The sequence below is a fragment of the Pleurodeles waltl genome, chromosome 10, assembly GCF_031143425.1.
Source record: "Pleurodeles waltl isolate 20211129_DDA chromosome 10, aPleWal1.hap1.20221129, whole genome shotgun sequence".
Taxonomy (NCBI): domain Eukaryota; kingdom Metazoa; phylum Chordata; class Amphibia; order Caudata; family Salamandridae; genus Pleurodeles; species Pleurodeles waltl.
This window is the reverse complement of record NC_090449.1, coordinates 625,376,595-625,398,728: the sequence shown is the minus strand read 5'-3', so window position 1 is coordinate 625,398,728 and position 22,134 is coordinate 625,376,595. Positions and strand designations below refer to the sequence as shown.

The 22,134-nt window shown below is 41.7% G+C and overlaps 1 protein-coding gene across 13 annotated transcripts in view; it reads left to right on the top strand.

The window, feature by feature from the left end:
* PRKAG2 (protein kinase AMP-activated non-catalytic subunit gamma 2) overlaps nucleotides 1–22,134 on the top strand; it is a 1,410,703-nt gene that overhangs the window by 1,314,003 nt on the left and 74,566 nt on the right. For all 13 annotated transcript variants that reach the window (XM_069211100.1, XM_069211103.1, XM_069211101.1 and 10 more), the window contains 3 exons: nucleotides 3,782–3,840; nucleotides 10,105–10,150; nucleotides 16,535–16,589. In XM_069211100.1, the coding sequence (XP_069067201.1) occupies nucleotides 3,782–3,840; nucleotides 10,105–10,150; nucleotides 16,535–16,589 (160 nt within the window). The remainder of the gene's footprint in view (nucleotides 1–3,781; nucleotides 3,841–10,104; nucleotides 10,151–16,534; nucleotides 16,590–22,134) is intronic.

The following is a 22,134-nucleotide window of genomic DNA, read 5'->3' as shown; positions in this document are numbered from 1 at the left end:
GCTTTACTGCCCCTGGGCTTTCCCATCATGGCATTTTTGCAGGCCCAACACCACCCTTATAGCAGTCGATCTTGGCTGGTGAATAATCAAGGTCTAGCAAGTGGAAGCGGTGTCCCCCGTATGTCTTGCTCGTTGTCGCGACCTTCCAAAAGGAGTGTCACCCGGTCACCGCACAGCCCCACCAGCACCACTTGTCTCCCGGTGGGGCGGGGGCACTGCGCAATTGGGATGAACAGGGGCAAGTGAGGCGCCCAACATCAGCAAGGGGGCGTCTGCCGCTCCTGCCACCTAGGGGATGCGGGGGGCGCCTCGCACAGGTCCTCCCCGCACAGCAATAAGGCCATTCAGTCGCCCCCCGACCAAGGCCAGCAGGGGAGGCCACCCCTGCGCGGTATCATATGGGTCCCGAGGCCAAGGGCACCAGCATTCCACCTCTTCACTCTCACCAACAGTCAGGCAGTGGGTTCACGCCCGGCAACAGCCAGCTTGTGCTCCCTCTCGTCCGGGTCGCCGATCCGGCCCGTCTCGCCGCATCCGCGCTGTCCTTCTCACGTGGGGTGGGGACGTTCTCTTCGCACCTCACCTCTGCAGCTCGTTGCATTGACGGTGGTCCAGCCGCTCTCTGCGCGCCCCTCCGCACGTCTCAGGGCCTAATCTGCTCCCCTCCACAGCTCTGCAGCCGTCCAGCTCGCTCTGCCCGCAGGCCACCCGTAGGCCGCGTATCTGTCAGGGGCTCGCCCATTCGCTGCTCGGGGGGGGGGGGTCCGCACCTCAGCGCTCGATGCCCCAGGCCCCTCGTCCTTGTGTGTCCCCCCTGGGGCCGGCTGCCAGCCAAATACAGGATATTTAAGTAGATATTTAACAGGGGCCCACATGGAGCTCCAGTTTATGCGACTGCACTGGTCGCCATCTTGGCTCCGCCATACCTACTCAAAACACTTATTATACCCTTGCCAATAAAAAACTCACACCCTCGCTAAAATCTCCTTACCATTGGGAATGATCCTGATGCATCTTGGCTGCCTTTTTATTACCTATTGCACCTGTTTACCATCAGATCCAAGTCGATGGCAATAGCGTTTCCAAAATTCCCTTTTCACAGTTAGGAAATGCTATGTACACCCAATTAGGAAATTGCAAATAGGAAATCACTTTTGCGTTTTCATATATTGTGAATCGCAAAATATGATTTCTGCTGGATATAAATCAAATTTTGCAACGCCGCATGGGCCTTTGTACATTAGGAGAGGCAGTTTTGTATTTCTTAACGACCCGAAATAGCGATTCGGACCTTTAAGAAATGCAAAATCCTTTCGTATATATGGGCTCGCTGCTTTCCTAAGTGCATGACAGTTCTTCACAAATTGGATTTAAAGCATTTTAGGTTAGCGGACTTCCTAATTCATAACGTTTACATTTTTAACCACATTGTTTCCACTGGCTAGAAATGCTGAATTGAACTTGTTTGCATCCCCATTTGAGAGTTTTAGAGTTTGACTTTGTCCGTGTCAAGTTGGAAGGACTGTGTGACGGAAGTGGGTATAAATAGCAGCCCTGTGACCTGGAATGTGGCTCGGGAGGGCTTCTAAGAAGGGAGTGCTGATTAAAAGTACGCTTTATAAATAGCCTCTTTGAGTCCTCGACGCCCCTGATACCATCGACTGATTACACCGAGTCATGGCATGAAACCGATGGTGGAAGATAGTCGTTTGTCAGCAAATAATGAAAAGCCTTGGTACTCTTATGGCATCTCGTACAAATAGTCCATTCAGGGATTGCACTGGTTGCTGTTTGGAAACCCACGATGTCAGCGTCCTGGCACGTCCACGTGGGTACCCGATAGCGGCACAGTGACGCATTTTCAGGTTATAGGCATGTGGTACCTGGTCATGCAGTTAATCTAAATAAGAGTCTTTTACATGGTTTCAGGACAATGGGCATGGATTATGGATTTCGACACTAGTTTTTTCTTGAACAATAGTGTGTGTTTACTTTTCAAACTGTTAAATCCATATAAGCATGCTTTACATCATAGATTGCATTATATAATAATAATCCAACAATGTCGAAAATTCCTACGTAATGTAAAATCCTTAAATAATTTTACAGTCTGATTATATGCTATATAACTGTATCCAATAATTTTGTTGAGTATTAGTTTCTTCTGAATCATTTAGGAATGTTTTCCTTTATTGCAAAAACTGCAGACGTTTTAGCAAAATGCGGTATTTTCTTTCTCCTCGTTAAGCAGGTCTCAATTAAATCTTATTTCTTAATGGAAGCTCCATCTGTAGTTTCAAGAGTAGTTATCGTAGGCCGGGATTATGGACACAAGATAAACAGCTGGATCTTGTATTGACTTAATTTTCACTTTGCACGAAATATTTATTATTTGTGTTGGAAGTTCTTTTACAATCAGTTATCGTGAAAGATTGGGGTTTTGTTACTGACCAGTGACCTCTCTATCTCTACTTATACAGACAATTGTAAACGTAATTCTGTTCCTGTGGTAGGTTATTGGGATCAGAATTCTCGCAGTTTTTCTTATTTTGATTAGAGATTGGTAATACACCATTCTCAAACCCAAATCTCACATTTTCCAGAGGGCAAATCTTTGATTTCTTATGTCTGTCCAAAATATGCAGGCTCGTTTTTTCCAGTTATTTCTAAATGTGGCGTTATTAGCATGAAGCAGGATGTCCCTTGGTGGTGAATCCTTTCGTGTGGGGATGTAGTGTTATCTGAAGAGGTGGGTCTTCTGCTCCTTTCTGGTTTGCAGAAGGAAGGGGAGCATTTCTCATATTACTACTTTTTCGCCTTGATCATACAGTAAACTGACAGATAAATTGCTTAATCTCGTGGAATGAAGTCCTGGTAATCTTTTAATTTAGAGTTTAATTTTGTAGCTCTTTTATTTACTCAGCTTCATGCTATACCCTAAAACACTGTTAAAATATGTCTGTGTTGGTTTCTTTACTGGGCAAATTCTTTACCCATTGTTAGACATTTAGATTTTGCTGGTCATACATCCATCATTTGTGATTGAACAGCTTCGTGGCACAGACTCCATACCATTAAAGTATATAAAAATATATATTTTTTAAAGTCTGGGCTTTCGCACCACAGCTGTCAAACAGACCTAGTGTTTTCAAATATACAGAGTGGGTTATGGATCAGCCCCCTTTAACTATTAGATTTCTTTGACCCGCTTTGCCATCATTGTATTTAAACTGATCATTCACAGTTTGTGTGGCTGATATTCTGAAGAGACAAAAGATTGTTGAAGACAAAGTAAACTGTTTCACGTGTTTGGTGACATGGAAATGTGGGCCGTTTTCTGTGCTTTTTTCTGACAATAGTTCCACGTTTGTTTGGCAAAATTGAGAATTTCATGGTAGGAATATGCAAAACTGAGTTCAGTATTTTTGCAGAATTTGCTATTACTTGAGTCTATTAATTTATTTAGTAGATATCTTTATGTAGTGTGGACCTAGCCATGTGGTATAGCGGTGGGTTTCTAAAGTAAAGGAAAAAATGCAATAAAAAAAAGAGCTAAAGGACCATGAACTACATGACATTTTTAATTCAGCAAAAAGCCTAAGATATTTCATATAATCTTTTGTTTGAGGATTATTGTATTTTTTTTTTTACTCTTTAAGATCTGTCAGAATAAGTAGATGTTCGGCTAACTAAGAAAAATGTTATCACTATGCAAATATGCCATTGTAGTGTGCCAAACGCAACTGAGACTTTGAAATTCTAACTGTATTCTTTTCCACAGGAATGTTAACAATTACAGATTTCATTAATATATTGCACAGATACTACAAGTCTCCAATGGTAAGTGGTTAAAATTACTACTTCTCCTCTGTCTCATGTAGTATTTATTTGGAGCAGGTCTTTTGCAATTTTGGGCAGGTTCCTTAAAATATTGCTGAAGGAAACCATGAATCATCAGAATATTGGAATGTTGGGAGGTCCAACATTACAATGTTGTTGTTCACAGCTATTGATGTGAACAAAGGCCTCGCGGAGCCCAAGGGGATTTTAAACCCCTCAGCCTCCGTGAGGCCTTCTTTTTTTAGTAATTAGAACATTCTGCTCTCTAGGGGTGGAATGTTCTAACTTAGAGTCCCCCATAGTGTGCTATACTGGCCATTAAATGCCCAGTCGCCGTCAGCTTGGAACTTTAATGCTGGAGCAGGCCTTTAATGGCTGTTATGGCCTGCTACACGGGCTCTAAGGCTATATTAGAAAAAATATTCTTAAATAACTGGGCATGCATTGTGGCTTTTCAGTCTCTTTTATTGTTTATTTGTAATACATATCATTTGGTTAGTTGATTCATAGGGTGCAGAATTAATTGGTGTAGTTCTCGATATTTCTTGAGATTATGCACGATACCTTGTGTCAAATAGGTCATCGATTAGTACGGATCTTGCATTTTCAAAGGCAACTATAGGATAAAATCTCTAATAGCACCCTCCTATAACCATGTTTTGGATTTTAAGTGCTGAAAAGGTCATTTGGTGGCAGGTAGGTGGCATTTTAGTTTTACTTCACTCTAAAGCCAGTGCCTGACCCAATGTGAGCAGTGCCACCATCCCTAACTCCTGCTTTAAAGGAGATTTTTGTTACATTCCTGGTCATTACACAGGACTCATATGCTAATGGTGTGACTCCTTGATGCTTATGTGCCGAGTGTGCGATGCTTCCCTAGTCTGGCCTTTGTGTAATTGTGTGAACAGGCTGCCCGCGTGTATGTACCCGTTATTCTGGGGATTTTTTTCACGCCAGCCAGCTGTAGTTGGTCCAGTTAGCGGGTGAGGAGGATGAGCAAGGACGCCTTTATTCAAGTGAGAAGGTAGAACTTGGTGACTAATGATATAAGGCTGCTAATGCACAGGCATGGTGTTAGTGTAGTATTGGGAGGCCCACATGGCCATTAGTGTATCTGGTTGCACTGTGGTGAATGTAAATGTGTTGGGGTTCAAAGGTAAGTGGGATAGGGCTGACCTTAAATTTGCACTGCTGTAGGCCTTCTCTACAGAGATTTTTTGCTCCCTTCGTCACTACAAAGAATGACATGCTATTTTTTTCTAAAGTTAAAATTCCGACATTACCCTTTAATGTAACTGTTGTCTGTTCTATTGGGAATAATGGCGAGGAAGTAGGCTTCGGTTTTTTGAATGCACAGCCAGATAGCAGTTGGACAGCACTGGACATTGTTTCTAGCAGTAGTACTACAAAACTGCTTTTATATGTCCTCAATTGAAGCTACTGAACCAAAACGAGTTCAGAAGCCTTCATGTGAAACATTTTCATTGCAGTACAATAATATGCCTGTGTGAAATATTTGTTAATTCGTGAAATTCCACATTATGTGAATTTGTATATCTCTCTCTCTCTACATATATATATTTTGGTCATAGCAGTAGGATACTGGCTGCACAGAAAATATCTCGGCAAGATACATTTTCTGATCGAGCTCGCCTCCTTCCAGAATTTTGCAATATTTTTTTACCCAAGGTGTGCATGCTTGAGTAAAACAAGTGACACAACTTACTGGAAAATCACATTTCAGTATGAAAGCATAATTTTGAAAAATGTTTATGGAATTTCGCCCCTCCTTTAATGACTAAGGAGGGTGAGTCTGTGTTCTCGGTTTTGGCCTATGCTCTAGCCAGGAATTTAAAGTCTAAACAATTGTTCTGAATTTTTACCTTGCAAGCTTTGAACCTGTGAGGTAAATAACATAGGAAGGAAACACAAAGAGAAACACTTTTAATCTGTAAGGCTAAGCTCAGACAAGAAAAGGGACACCGACATTAGAGGCTTGTTCTCATGAAAAAGCCAAGCAGAGCACTAAAGTTGATTCTGGTTGGGACTATAAGGGGTGGGGGCTGCTTTTCATCTGTTTCTTCCTCCCTGATGGTGTACCGTGAGTCGACTCAGCTGCTTGCTCTTGCGCCCTTTCTTGGCTGCTATCCTTTCTGCTCAGCTGCTCTGAGGCATTGATCCCTATGTGTCCTCTGTAGCCTGGGATCTCTGTAGTTCTTTGCTCCTCTTTCGAGCCACAGCCGCATCCATATTGCACAAGGAGACGATGTAAGGTGGAAAGGAGGGAAGTTGACAATGCCAACAAACTTTAAGTTCTCAATTTCATCGGCAGTTCTAAACTTTATAAAAATTATGTAATTCTCTACAGATTTTTTTTTCTGATCACTTTGTAACAAGACTTTGTTTTCCATTTTAATGTATGGGAATGTCATCGGGTGGATTTTCCTTTTTAGAAAACTGCACCATAAGAAGTGAGCTGGGTTTGTTTATTCGAAGCAATTGTTAAATTCTCTATATGGAATTGAGCAAGTTTTGATATTCAAGGCTTTAGGGTTCAAAGCTCTAATTGGATTTTAACAGGGCCTGAATAAAGAAGGGTAATCTGTGCCCCCTCCCCCCTCTCCCCCATGCTCTTCTATGTCACGGCAAACCAGAGCTTATGGAGCACAGACTGATTGAGGCACCACTGAACCTCTCATGTATCAGTTCAAGGCTTCAGGACAGAAAAAAAAAAATCTGTCATATGCCATTTCTGTGTTGGATGACTTAGAGCATCCCTGCGTGTTTCAGCAATCCCTACTCAAGGTTTATTTTTACAGTGGTTGCGTAGATATAGGGTTCTCATCCCAGATTAGTAAGGATGTACTATGTCGCTACACTGAAGTTAGCCGGGAAAGTTGAGCTTTAGTGTCAGAGCTTTTGATTTTATGATGTGTCAAATTACATGTGAGTGGAGGTTCATAAAAGGAATGTGTTTGCTTTGAGACTTAGGTTATTGCCCTATGCATAGAATGGAGGTTTCTCTCAAAATGGCGTAAGTTGAGGCTGTCTTGTTCAACCACTCACTGTTTTGTTCTGTATTTCATGATACCATTGTTGTGATGAGCTTCTTCAGTGCATCTTTGTAAAGAGTAATCACAGAAATCAGTCTTCCCTCCAGCTATGATTCAGAAATTTGGTGATATGGTCTTTGGATAAAAAAGCCTTTTCTTTCTAAACTTGGAATAGACGTGACTACTATAGACAACGCTCATTAGATGTGGCTCTGTAAAAGGAACGTCATCAAAAAAGCATCATAAGATTTTCAGTTATGATTTTATTATGAACACTGCCACGCACTGCGGTGTTCTTGTAGCATCTTCCAGCTGTCAGGCTATTTGTGGTACTCGATTCACACTGAACGTCTTTCCTCTCTGTGAGGTCAGTGAGACTGTTAGCTCATTGCAGCCCACCAATTGGCGTTTCTAGGTGCTACCGCCTCCCAATGACCACTCCGATTAGCGGCTGCATGTCACGATGAAATACTTTTTAGGTCTAGCTCAATCGAGGTTTTTAAATAATGTATTTGCTTTCGCTAATGTACAAGACCACAAAAGGCTAATGTTTAAAAAGCCCCTTAGTGACTAAGCCCAGTGCGTGAACAGCGATTGCAGTTGAGGAAAGTGCCGCACTGTGCGTGTTGTGCGAGCAGGCCGCAGCGATAGAGCTGTGCAGACCACGGATGCCACCATCATTGCTTCGTGCAGAACACTCACTCTGGGAGATAAGAAGCAAGCTGAGAGCCTGGGAAAACGCGAGCAGAGGGGAGCACATTTCCTTTAAAGAAGAGAGTGTTCGACAGCACTGCGGTGCGCTAAGCAGAATGGACAGCAAGTGTAATCAGGGTTTGTCTGTTTCAGTGCTAAAGAGTCACCATATCTATTAAACTTGCAAAAATAAGTAGCTCGGTGGCTTGATGAGTTTTGTAGCTTGACTTCTTCCTCCTGAAGATACCGGCGCCTATTGGAGGCCAATTGAATGAGTATTTTGAGTCACAGTAATCAGAGCACCACAATTTGCATAGCAACGAAGGTACGCACCTCAAACAAGATGCCATAAGTTCTTAACAACCGAAAATGCGTTCTTGTTCAGAAAACAAAATTTTGAACAGTTTGAAAAATTGTTTTTGTTTTTGTTGGCTACCCTAGCCGTCATGGTTTTATTTCATTTAAGATTAAGACTGGTATGGCACAGCTTTCCTTCAAAATCTCCTCAGCTTTAACTGCACCGTTCTCACAGTTCCATCACCAGTGTCGAGGGAGGCTTTGATAGTTGATTCAAAGGATTGATGCATTGACAGATGATTCAAAGGATAGCTCTTTGGCTGAGAATCAAGGATGAGTAAAACATTGTACTTACCTGAAAATTAATTTTGTAGCACTATGCCTCACTGCTTGTATTAGTGAAAATGTTGTTTCCCCTGTGTAAATCTCAAATACTTCCTGTCCTCTGTCGCGGCGACCACAAAAGAACATATGCTTCAAATAGGTATGCCATCTTTGGGTTGCACCTTATTTTGCCAACCTACATTTCGCTGTAGTTGGAGATGGCAAAATTCCCGTAGGGAGGATGGAAAGAGATGCAGGGGCACTGGGAAGCACCCCCCGTAAAAAAAGGCAAACACCGGTGTCGAGAGCATATCGGTGTTTGCCCCGTGGTGAAATGTCTGCAGATCATGTCAAATTCTACAGGTCCTGAAATTGGAGAACAGGTAGGATGTTAAAAAGAGTCTCACCTTCCATCATTTCTTGCTTTGATGGGTGGTGCCTCTCTCTTATCAGGCATGCAAGACACCATGGTTCTATGTAAAGGAGCAGCAGCACTTTCTTGTTAAGGTAGGGCACTCTATGCAGGTTCGAGCCTAGGTGAGACAGACAAAAGTGATGAAGTCTCTCTAAGTAAATTATTAAACCTAGTAAAGACTAAATATTTTCTTTAATATTCTGTGATGATGAGATGGCAATTCATGTGGTGACACTGTCCCTCGACACTGACTTAAATTCAGGGTCTCAGCTTCCTTTTTCTGTTTTGCATTGTGAAGATTCTTCTAGAGTCATATGCTGTGCATTATCTCGCCACCTAGTGGTTGGGACCAGAAGTGTTAATTTACAAAACATTTCTCCTACGTTTGGTAGGAGTCAATCAGCGTGGGTGAAGCCGAATTGTAACTTCGCCCGGAAGCCTACAGTTTCTCACTTTGTCAGTGCTTTAAAAGGGCAGGTACTCTCTGGTACCGTGTGCCTGCACTTCTTTAATTTGAAAGGGAGAGTACCAGCAGTTCTTGGCACTGCTGCAATACTTTTAATCGGAGAGTAACAGCACTTCTCAGGAGCGAGCAGACTGGTAATCTAAAGAGTGGGTACCGGCACTTCTATATTTCCATTTAAAGCACTGCACTGTGTGACCACCATTATAGATTAATTTGCTTCTACCATTGGGTTCGGATGTGTGCAGGGAGAGCTCCTGTGACGACTTATTGAAAATTCGTCCATAGGACCAGATCAATAAACTGCTGGTTACACTTTGCTGAAAGTTATTTTACTCCTGTCTTTGTAGATAGTTAATAGATGGCTAGATGCAGGCATCAAATACATCTATCCACCCTGGAATGGGTAGAACGGCAAATTCATGTTCACAGGCTTTCTCACAGGTGACCACAGAAAGGTGCCTGCAGTTGTGGGATGCCCCTGTGGCGAAAGCCGAGTAGCCCGCCATTCAGGTGGGAACAGTTCCCATTTTTTTTTCCCTGCAGATCCTCCCATTATCCCCTGCAAAATGTCTGCCTTTGAATACATACAGAAGTTATTAGATGCTGGAATTGTTTAGCAAACCTAAATAACCCGAGTAAATGTTCACAAGTAATAATTCCAAGTTTTGCAATATTTTGAAAAAAAAGTTACAGCTTTAAAAAAAAAATATAAGAAGTTTTGATAACATTTTCCTAAAGTTTTCACCATCGTATACCAAAATGGTTTACATTTTCTCCTGTTTGTATCGGTGACATTTTGTCCCTTCTGAATTTTGGGACTACATGGGCGCCGACTGCTTTCTCACTGTCAGTTCTGTATTTGTTTTTGTTTTTTTAAATTTAAATGCGCGTTCATTTTCCTGGCTGGAAAATCCCCAAGCTAAATGTGAGGACGGATGTTAATTTCTAAGTATTTACTATTCAAATAGCTATCTACTGTGCTAGCATGACACTGTTTACCATTTTTCTCCTTGCAGGTGCAGATATACGAATTGGAGGAACACAAGATTGAAACGTGGAGGGGTGAGTTACTGAGTGCCTTGTTTGTGATATTTTTTTTTTAAATGTAAGGTATTCGTGTGTTAATTTCTGACAATAGTAATGCTATGTTTCAATACTTCTCCACACTCTGTTGCACAGTTGCATGCTGTGCCAATTCCCAGTTTTCACTTTCAGGCTTAAAGTGTTAGTGATGACTATTCAGATATCGCGCACTGTAAACTAAGATGTGTCTAGACGCATGGCCGAGGCGTTACCCTAGCCAAACTCATTTGTACTGGTGTGCGTGACCTAAGAGGGATTGAAGGCCAATTCAGTCCCGTTTAGCTAAAATCGGAGTCCCGCGGATCTGTGGGCATGTCATAAGCTCGGGGAGCCCTCTTGTCTAATTATAGATACGTACAGTATGGGAAAGGCTTGTGTACAAATCACTCTTGTGAAGGTTAAATATCATGGGTTTCGAAACTCCAAGAGGAGTTTGGACTCCTCTTTTCCCAGTTTTATTAGAACCTACGTTTCCGACTTGTCTGCATACCTTTCCCAGAAGGACACACTGCTGATTTCAGCAATCTGGAAGCTGCTAAAGGCAGGGATAAATAAATATTCCAGATCATATAGATCTTTAGTAGTACATGCTTGTTGACGTTTTCTATCCTTCGGCGATCCTGGGAACAGGACTTGGATCAGATTGCTGGTGCAGATTGACAAAAGGCTTTGATGGCACCTAGATCGTATCCATTTTGACAAGATATCACTGCATACAATTTAAATATTTGCATCAAGTTTGTTGTATGCGACTGATAGTATGGCAATGCATAGGCACTCTTCACCTACATATCTCCAATGTCATGCATATGATGGGAATGTCGATCACATATGGGTTTGCAGTGTCCGCCATGGTTTCTGTGGTGCAATTGAAGGGGGCGTTTCAGAAGTATGTGGCATGCATGTTGCCCTTTCCCTGCACATAGCTCTATAGACCACCCTAGTGCAAACCAGTCTTGGCACATATGAAGAGTCTTTCCTGAGGAGGGTCTTGACCACCTGAAATATTTAGTAAAACTGGAGCAAGCCGATACCCTTGAGGATTGCTAACCTCCAGAACTTACTGTACATTAGGAAAAGTTAACAGGCAGTCAGTGACATTATAGTAATGCCATAATCAGTAACACTGTAAAAGGAAAATGGCATAATAGTTTAGGACTGAAAGCCATAGAAAGTAAGTAGGCCTTTGCCATCCAGCTTGTCTGCCTAGCAACATCAAATAGGCGTCATGGCTGATGAACCAAAGGAAACATTGACTCAACAAAACATATTCAAGCACTGCGCAGTATTTTTATGGTGCATTTTAGGCTAATGAAAGTCCTGTCTCGGCATTTGCCTGATTTGTTGCTATTGACAAGCCTTATGTCTGTTGGCACCAGTAGTTGGAATTGGTATATTAAGTAAAACCATTCTTTTCTATTGGGTTTAATCTTTAAAGAGCGTGGTGAGATCCTTCTTCTTTGATGGTAATTATTTTGGACAAACTTGCAAACCTACCTTCCGCCTGTGAGGGATAGGAAAAGTAGATCTCCTTTGGATTGTTCCCACTTGTAACTAATGAGCTGATGATCAGAGTTTATAAGCATGCACTGGTGGTCACTGTGGTCCTCGAGATATTGTTTGAGGAATTACGCTAAACAGGTGAGACACTTCTAGCTTCAGAAAGACGGGCGTTGTGATATGCAGTCGGAAGGGTCTGTGTCTACAGCAAGAAGAGTGGCTGAAGTTAAATTGATAATTCAGAGCAGCACACGATCAAGCCCTTTCCACCATCTTCAGATCATAATCAAGCTTTAGAGGCCCATAGAGGAGGTTTAACAGAGCCTCGGGGCCTGAGGTGGTTAATTGACTATATAATCCATGTGCCTATTGACTGGCATTTATCTCGTTTCTAAATAAAAGGACTCCTGAAGGATTAGTTCCACATTGACTTAAATAATAGACACTGTTTGGTGTCTAAGGAATCCAGCCAATACTTCAATTAAAGAAATTAGAAAACACTGGCACGGTTATTTTAGGCATGCTTGTTTCAGTGTAAGGTTATTATGGAAGAGGCTTTGATTTACATATGACCTGTAGTATTTTAATTGCTTTATGCTTTTCTCTCCGTTTGTGATGGCACTGTGATAAATGTAAGCAGGCCTGATTCCGCAAAAGCCAACCATTGAAGAGAACTTTCTTCTGTCCATGTTTTGGGCTTTTCTTCTAATTGCCCATTTACACCTGTTAAGTGTTCTAGTTACTTTCGTTTTATTTTTTCTGCCTAAACTGTTTCCCCAACTTAATCTGTATTTTCCTTGCATTGGTATTGTCTAGAACTAGTAAGGACAATCGTTGTGTTCTTTCAACTCAAATGTGCCTTGCATCTTTTTACTGGCTACGTTATTTTTATACTCTAGAACATATCTTTTTACTGGCTACGTGCTTTTTTACACTCTAGAACGCATGCTTTTTTGTCACGTAAAGGTTTTAAAGCACTGTGTCATGGTTAATAAATACACCCTCAATATGCCCTTAAGTGTAACATAGAGGGTTTCGCCTGGCGAACCTCTTTTGAGCCTCTTTTGAGATCCCTTTCATTGAGAGAGTTTATAATGATACAGTTGTTTTTCAATACTGAATCGTTTTCATCTCCTCATAGGGTCACAGTGAAAGCACGGATACGGACATGAAACCACAGTGGCATTTGTACGAGTCCATCTAGTAGTGGCCTTAGTGAGACATTCACGAGTAATTGCGTAGGGCCTGGGAGTAGTATGCTCATTTATGACCTATTTCGTGTTAGGCTATTGTGGGTCCCTTGTTTCCTGGTGGCATCATGGGCGATGGATATAGCTCAGAATTGATCTTCGGCGATGACTCTGGTACAGCGTCAGATGTGCTGGTCAAGAGCTATTAAGCTGAAGGCATACACTTTACAATATTCTTTAAAAAAAAATCTTACTTAAACTCACCAAGCCCAACCGTACAACTGATTTGTATGACGATTAAAATTAATTCATTCCATCTTTGGAGTACGCGATGACGATATTAGCCAGCAAAGGTGACTGCACTTGATTTAGTGCAGTGCAATCTGGTGCGTTGTTTCTTTGCTCTCTGTAATGCATCCTCGCGCTACGGCTCGAGCATGGCCTTCCTTTTCATTCACTAAGAGGCTTTTTTTTTTTTTAAATTCGTACGAAAGCTTAGCCCGCACACAATTAGGAGTACTGTCTACAATGACTCAATCCCCAGAGTGGGCGTCTGGGCCTTGTGCGGGCTATTTTCAGTTCTTTTTATGGGAGCTGGGGTCTGGTCAATTATGGGGAAACCAGAGCGGTATGTGTGCAGGGACTTTACAGAGTAGAAGCAAGAAGAGCTGTTTTCTTCAGGCCCCTCACTTCTCAGGTCCCTGCACTGTTGCTGCAAGATGAGTTTAATATCACAGATGCAGACTCTGCCTTTTCGTGATATTCACAGTGAGACAGACAGAAGCAGCCACCACTAGTTAGAACCATGTGCTAAAGGAACATCCAAAGGTGCATTGGATTTCCGGCAGCACAATCATCTCGTTAGGAATAGGGACAGAAAGGGGCCCCCTTAATAAGTTAGTTACCTGAGCCCTACAAAATCCATTGACAAGACTTAATGGGCGTTCTAAAAGGCAATACGACAGGAGGTTTGTTGGATTATTTGCATGCACGCTTGTGTAAAGATGCTGAACTCCAATCCTCCATGTGCACATTTGGGGTCAAGCTGGCTTATTTGCATTATGCAAAGCGACTGAGTGTTAGGCATGAATTGGTTTGACTGCATTTTTTACAGACCCAGGTAGCTTTTTTTATGGGGATCTTGGGCCCCCATGCTAGGAGAGGTAGAACTATGCAGGTTATGTAGGAGGGTTTGTGAAACTTTTTTCACATATTATGTGCCTGCCCAGTCCTTAAATACAAATGTATATTTATTTGAAGAAGCCATGGTTGGCTAGCTGTAACATTCTTATTTGAAGAGACACAATGAAAACTTGTTTGAATGGGGTGGTTTGCAGCTGGTGGATGAAATGGTGATGTTTCTGGATACAGACATATGGCGTTTGAGCTCCACCGTGAGACTTGAGCTAAAGGCAATGCGCCCTTGTTAAAATACTATTTTAATAACTATTTTTTATGGTAACAGTTGTCATTAACGTTTTTGTAGTTACTGAGATAATTATGGCTGACAAGTTACGCTTTGCCCCTTACATGATTTTATTTTGTGATGTTTCATTGCATTTATTCTTAACTTTCTGACCCAAGGTCAGTGATGTTGCTAATCCTTTTCTCGGATCGTCGTGTTGTGTATTTCAACTGATCACTGGTTACTTCCATCCTAGTGTCTCCTATTGGTTCCCTGATTTTATACTCCACACTGATTGGAATTTAAAAGCAAATTCACATTCTAGGAAGAGGTTTGTTGAACGTGATTTCTAATTCGGAAAAGGCAATCTTAGTTGTCTTTCTGTTTTTAGACACATTTTTCCTAAGTTTTGTGATTATTGTTGTGCCAACCTCAGATCTGCCGCTCTGAATTTGCACAGTCACAGATACACACGTGCCTTGTGTTTGCGAAACAAAACATTAATTACTGATACACACATTGCTTAGAAAAGACCTTTAACCTTCATAAGTAAAGGAATACATATTTATATTGTCTTACTGCATGTGTTACCAAGATTTTCTTAGAGCTAGCACTGACCTCCAGTGTTAGCTTTGTGAATTGCTTTTCTATTATTTTAGAATTGCCAGCCACGTCTTTACGCTGTCTAGTCTGAGAATTCTAGTTCACACACAGTGTCAGAGGTACGATATGTATCGTGAATAAAAGTGTCAGAAAAGCGTCCCCGCCTAGAAATAAATAAATGCAGGCCTGCATTTTAAAAAAAATATATAACTGTGAATGAGCCCTATCCTGGACGATATCTAAATAGACAGTGCACTGGTTAATCTGCTTATAAACACAAGCCTCATACCCAGATTTCCGCAGTTATTCCTATTTTTTTAATGTAACTTATATCAGGGACTCTCTTACATTTTTGTACTCGAGGCGCCTGCCCACCATTGCCCTTTCGGGGAAAATAATTTGTGTACATATATTGTACGGTCTTCGAATACATGGCAGCCTGGAACAAACATACGAGCGCCTAGCTTTCGTTTTCTTGTTACAGACTATTTTTGACATTCGTAGTCATGTGTAATAAGAAAATGACGGATACTCTACTGTTGCATCTTATTACTGCATAGTTATGGTACACTGACAGCTGCAAGAGCCAGTAGACAATGTGAAATGAGGGCTACTTAACAGAACTAGTGCTCTTAAAACAATGAAGGGGGTAGTTCTTTCGTTTGAACTATTTTCCCTTGAAAGTGTAAAGTTATTATTTGAAAAGAAGGTATATATAAAATCGTATATTTAACACACTGCTAGAGGTAACTAGATGACCGCAATTATCTATTTCCACGCTCCAGCGAATTACAATCAGCATGTATATTTCACAGTAAGGGTGTCATGTGCACTCTACTTATTTGTAACTACTATATTTTTTTTTATACGAAAGAGCGAGTGAGTAAGGGGTTTACAAGGTTGGTGGGGGTAACGATGCGACATTTACCTTCAGAAATAAAGCACCTTCAACAATGCCTCATGGTTGTGTGTGTGTGTGTGTGTGTGTGTGTGTGTGTATGTATATATATATATATATATATATATATATATATATATACTGTCCCATCAGCCTCTTATCTGTATATGATTATAGAACCCCGAAGCGACACGCAATAGCCTCATAATGTGCGGAGCGTTCCTGGTGACAAGATGCATCTGGGAATTAAAGGTCAAGTGGTTTATAAATGTCACGGGAATGGCTGAACTGTATGTCTGAATGCTTTGATTTGGGAGCCAAGCCGGCTCTTGCCACAATGTTTTTTGCAGTTGGAGACTAATTTGTATTCACTGATGTAATTTGGGTCCATGCAGAATACATAAAGGGAGAGAAATAGCTTAAACGCTCTGGGACTTCTTCCCCTGTGACTTCCCACTATCTGCTGTTTCCTGTGTGAAAAGAAAAGCTGAATTTTGTAGCTTAATTGTGCTCGCTGGACTTCGAGTCAGTGCTGGTTTACTACAGGTTAAGAGAAGAACTGTTTCTGCATTTTATTGAAATTGCCAAAGGATTTCTAGGTTTTGTGATTAGAGACCAGTGGATCAGATTTGTTATTCATGTTAAAAATATTGATCTAGAGAGTCTTCTTGAAACGTCACAAGCATATTTTCTTTCATAAAAACATTTTGTAATTTGCACATTTAGAAGCTGTGATTAAACAAGCGTTTTTCTTTTTAAATCGGCAGAACTTTATCTGCAAGAAACATTTAAGCCTTTAGTGAACATATCTCCGGATGCAAGGTAAGAACACAGCCTTTATTGCTTCTTAAATAATGTCAGCTCTTTTCCCTACTGTTGGTTTATTGCTTGTAGTACGTCTATAGCACTGTACAGAAAAGGAGACGAACATCAATCTGTGCATGATGGAGCTTGCATTTGTGGCTGTTTGCATTGCATTCAGCTGATCTTAGAAGCTAATTTGACTTCCTCACTTGATCAAATTGTGTAGTAGTTCTTGGCTAAATCATTTAAGTTCCTTGTACCGTGGTTCCCTTATGTGCCAAAATTGGTAACAAGATGGGAGCATATTGTTTGCTCCTATACCATGCCTGAATCTGTGTCTGTGAGAAGCATATGTTGCTAGCTATAAGCAGCATCCTACTTTTAGAAGCCTCACTGTTGTTTTACATGATGGCTGCTGTAAGTAGAGGTCTGGCCCACTCCCGCTTATGGGGGATAGATGGCCCGAGCACTGTAGTCTACTGTTCTCTCTCCTAAGACATACTTTCCTCACAATGTATGTTAATAATAATGGCTCCACTCTTGCATTCATAATCACCATCACTATTAAACTCTGGAGAAGCTTAAGTCATAATCATGAACATATAATCACTGGTCCTTTACCTATTACACCCAGGACACTACAGTCTTACTCCTCCATCACATCGGCAACAGTTGTTTCAAACACATTTTAATCATCTGATAAGAATAGATATAATTATCGCGGATTATGAAATAGGTTGCAATACATTTGGATGTCGAGGGAATGTAGCTTTTCATAGCTGTTATCAAAGAACAATGTAAATCTATTAAGTATACTGAGGCAAGGATTATGTATTATCTTTCTTTACTGCTACCATATACCAATCAACATTAAACAATACAATCTTTATGATGCCATGCCAAAAAATTGCAAAACAAATAGCTAGATAGTTAGCAACAACCAGTGAACTACAATCGAGGCCCTCGGTGTACTTATGTTTCCTGAGAGCCAACTATGACGGCTACTGTTCCATTCCTATGACCGAAAAACACACGTCCAGAATATGGAATCCTCAGTAAAAGGGGTGAAGAGACTATAATAAAGGCTTATAGTCAGTCTCATATCACACTACGCATAAAATGGATATAAAAATATTTTCCTCGACGTTCTTAACAGCACTCTGTTCAGTCAAAGACCTTCTATTCAAGTCCAATGCACAGACGTTTGACACTAGATATCAGGAGATGAAAACTTGATGATCCTATCAAAAACCATTAAAGTGATAATATCCTCATTTTCTGGACTGGTGCAGAAAAGATCCAACAGCATGCTGACTTCTCAGAGTTGTGATTTTTTTTTTATTCTGGAAAAGTACCAATCTGAAGTCTTTTTAACAACGAACACCCTAAAGGATGCTCACCTGCAGGCCTGTCCTCGACCAGAGTGTGACCCAGTGAAATAGTAGACAACTATTAATTTACACTACCATGCTTGCTGTACTAAAACCTGCCAACTCAGACTAAAAGTTAAACTTGTGGGCTAAGTCTACCCCAAATTATTGAGATCCATCTTAACTCGCCAACACCACCCAGCCTACCAGTTTAATCCATCATTTTTATGTGTGCCTGCTTCTAGTCGAGGATGAATGCAGCCTTTCACACAATTCCTGGCACCTGCCAGCGATCCATGAAATCTGTCATGCCATGAGGTGCAATAGCAAGTCACCAACTATGGAATGCATGTTCCCTTGAAGTCCCTGGAGAGGGGATCTGGAAATAGGGGAAGGAGGACAAGAAATTGATCAATCCCAAGACAGTTCATGAAGATTTGTAGCCCACGCTTCAGAACGTCTGAGCTTATTCACCCGCAATATAATTGTAAATGGGGGCAAAGCATAGTTTAACACCACCTCCATCTCCTATGGACAGGCATCAACCACTGTTGTATTTAGGCCTGGGCATCAGCTAAGAAAATTCTGGGACCTTTGCTTTCCACATGGATGCAAAACAGTTCCTTTGCCTGAACCTCAGCCCGAATTCCAACTTGCAAACAACCCCGGGTACAGCCTTCAATTACTGTAGTCCCACAGTATTCAGAAGTTATAGCTGGTGTTCACATTGGTCTTGCATGTAAGCTACTCAACTGTAACTGAGATCCCCTCTTCTTCAGACAGACGTTCCAAAATTCCTTAACCAACTCCAATAATATCCTGGATCTGGTCACTCTTTGACACTTGATGTAGCAAACCACTGACACATTGTCGTATTGTCCATTCTGACAAGGGCATAACTCATTCCGGCGGACAACCATCTTATTGCAAATAATCCTGCCAGGAGCTTGAGGCAATTAAAATGTAAAACCCTCTCGAACACTTTGGTACTAAAATATCAGCACCTACTTTTCCAGTCAGTCCTGCAGGTATCGGTGGCTCTTTCAGTATCTGGTGCTGAACCAAGGATTGGCTAGCCGTCCAGGCCTGCATGTCGTCCAGCTGCCAGAAATCTCTGATAATCTGTTTTGATCTCCCAAGAGAGACATGACATATGCCCAGGAAAGACAAGCCCATCTGCAGGGCCATTATCTAGAGTCTTCAAAGGACCTTGTAGTGAAGCTGGCCTAGAAAAAGACAGCAGGTCCACATTCTAGTGATCAGTCTAAAGGAGACATCAGTTTCTCCAATCCTTTGCAGCTCAATTTTTTATGGATGCTATTTTGGCCTTGGGAAAGTGAAGGGTTGGTGACTCTGAATGGAACACAAATGCTCGAATGTCCGTCTCTATCCTTGGAATGAAGTCGACTAAACCTGATTTATCAAGAATCCCAGAATCTCCAGCAATAAATTATCATCCAAGCCCGTGGTAGCAAAAAACCCTAAACCTGTGCCATAAACATGATGTTCTCAAGGTGAATAAGTGTCTTACTCCGTGAGACCATAACCAGTAAACTTCTGGCCCTAGCAGCTTTGAAAAACACTAGGTGTGACCACAGACCAAACAGGAGTACACGTAACTTCCCATGCCCCACAGGAGTTTGGGGGAGCCTTCCATGGATTCTTACACGGATACCAAGATGTATATGTCTGTCAGGTTTCTTGTGACCATTCAGTCCCTGTCCCACAACTGGTCACTTTGAAGGTGGATCGCTTCTATCTTGAAATCGCTGTAAACCATCCATCCATTGAATTCCTTTACGTCATTACCAATAGCACGTAGCTTAGGAATTCACATAGGTTCAGAGAGGTTACTAGATCTCTCCTTCCCCTTCTGGGTTGCAGATCTCCTGCATATTATGGCATTTCCTCTGGGGCAAAAGGGATGAGTTACAGTTGTACAAGCTGCTTTGAGGTTCCCCAGAACTCTGTGCTGAACCCCTGGACAGTCTAAAGGACCCTAACATTGTTTGCAATCTCTTTTCATTTTTCAAAAAAAGAAAAAGTCCAGCATTATCGTAAGGAGGAAGGATAACTATCACGTTGAAAGTATGGAGAGCATCAGGGAGCTGCCCTGTAGAAGTCTCAGTGGCTCATGCTTGCTTTTGCTGTTAAAGAGGAGTTGAAGCAGTGTTCATCTTGCCAGTCTACACCCGCTCTGGGTGACTGGCTTCTCTATGGAGTTTGAAACGAAACATTGACAAATCACGTACATTTTGCTACATCCTGACTTCCCATAAACGATTGTGGTAAATGCTCTTTTCATGGTGATTTGTTCACTGGGAAATCAAACCTCTTAAGCTCTTTCAAAAAGGCCTAAATAAACAGACCTTCCAAGGTGTCTGGGGCCACCTCAGAAGAAGTCTTGTCCCCTAACTGCATATCAACCCAAAGAAGGATTGGGCAGAGGCCCTTTACCAAAATACATGTATTAACATTTTCTAGAGGACACAGAGATCTGTTCCCAATTCTAGGGGATCTCTGTGTTAGTAGGCTCTCCTGTGTTCTTGCTACCTGACCGATCTATAGAAGTTTCATGGAGGACCTTCAGTTGATCCCAATGTGTATTTTGCATTCCTTACAGGACCTGTTGATCCCCATTTTTGAGTCCTTGGAAAATTTGCCCACGTGTGACTCTTGAATATCACCTTTTTCTCTTCAAGTTCAGGCATGACTGCAAGCAGTACTCTGCACAAAGCCTGTTTCTCACCCCAGTGAACAGGAGTCTACAAAATCAAGCCTGTAGAGGAGCACAACATGAAGGCGTCAGATTTTTTTATTTCTTGGATTCTCTGTCTGTTTCTTCAGAAGTCTCAACATCCAAATACTCACTTTCTTCTGAAGAAAGTTATAACGATCATGATGATAGGAGGATTAGTCGGGTGAAGATTGATTACTAGGTCCTTCCTGCCCCGCTTCATCCTTGATGCCCTTGCCTGATGTCATCAAAATTGGTCTGTGTAGTTTCTCAAATAAGTCTGCTTTGTTCACTAAACCATGCTCCAGCTTTCTATTGTGAGTCTTTCCTTCATGTTCCAACTGCATGGAGTCAAATCTCGATAGACAGGGGTTTGGTGCCTAGTGCAACGGCTTTGTGTTTTACTTAACTACCTTCTGGATAGATTTCTTTCCTGAAATATCAAGGTCATGGCAAAATCAAGGGTTTCAACCTAAGGAGGTTTTCATCTCCTCTGGGTATTTCCCGGATCCAGACTTGAAATATGGGAGTGGAGTACACTCTGCAAGCCTGCTCTACAGTTATGCTCTCCGCCTAGAACTGCTGGTTGAGAGCCCCGACATTAATAGGCCACAATGCTTGGGCAATAAATGGTGATGCAAACTCTCCCACAAGCGAGCCAGCATGCTTCTACTCCGCCCCTGGAAAACCATTATGAGTGCCTTCTCACTGGGATGCTACATCAGCTGCACCCTGTAGCCATTCAGGGATGCCCGTGCAGTACTGCATCCAGTAGAAAGTAAAACTGAGTAGTCTTCACATGACCAGAAAAAAACACCATAGAATTCATATTCCTTTGATAGTTATGTCATGTGTGACAATTACATTTGACTAGCGAGTAAAATGTGTGTGGTTCAAAAGTGGTGTCATATATAAACATTATTCACTCCCTTCAGCAATAATATGGGGAAACACATTTGCTCTCACCTTTGTAATGCAGGATATGTTGCACAAGATTATATTCTAATAACAGACGGGGACTCCACTATTCTCACATGGAGCTTGGCCAGTCAGCCCTCTAGGGTGTTGTCTCTTTTGAACTTCAGCCATATATAAATATCCATCCTACCTGATATCTCCTCACTATAGTCACTGGAGAGCATAAGGAATCCAGGAGTGTGGATGGGGGTGGAGGGGAGGGCGGGGTTTTCACACTGAAAACTGTTATTTTGGGACCTTCCTTGAATCGGTCTTCTAGACATGTTGTAAGTGTAACTAGCACCCCCTTTGGGCAATGGTGGTGCCTAGCAAGCAGATTGTATTTCCTTACTGAGTAGTTTCTACCATAAACATTGTTTCAGCTTGCTATGAAATTCAACATTCTACTGATGTCTAATGTCATGACCAGTCAGAACATATATACAGCATTTGTTCCACGTGTTACACGCAAAGCTCAGTACGACATAAACAGCAGTCT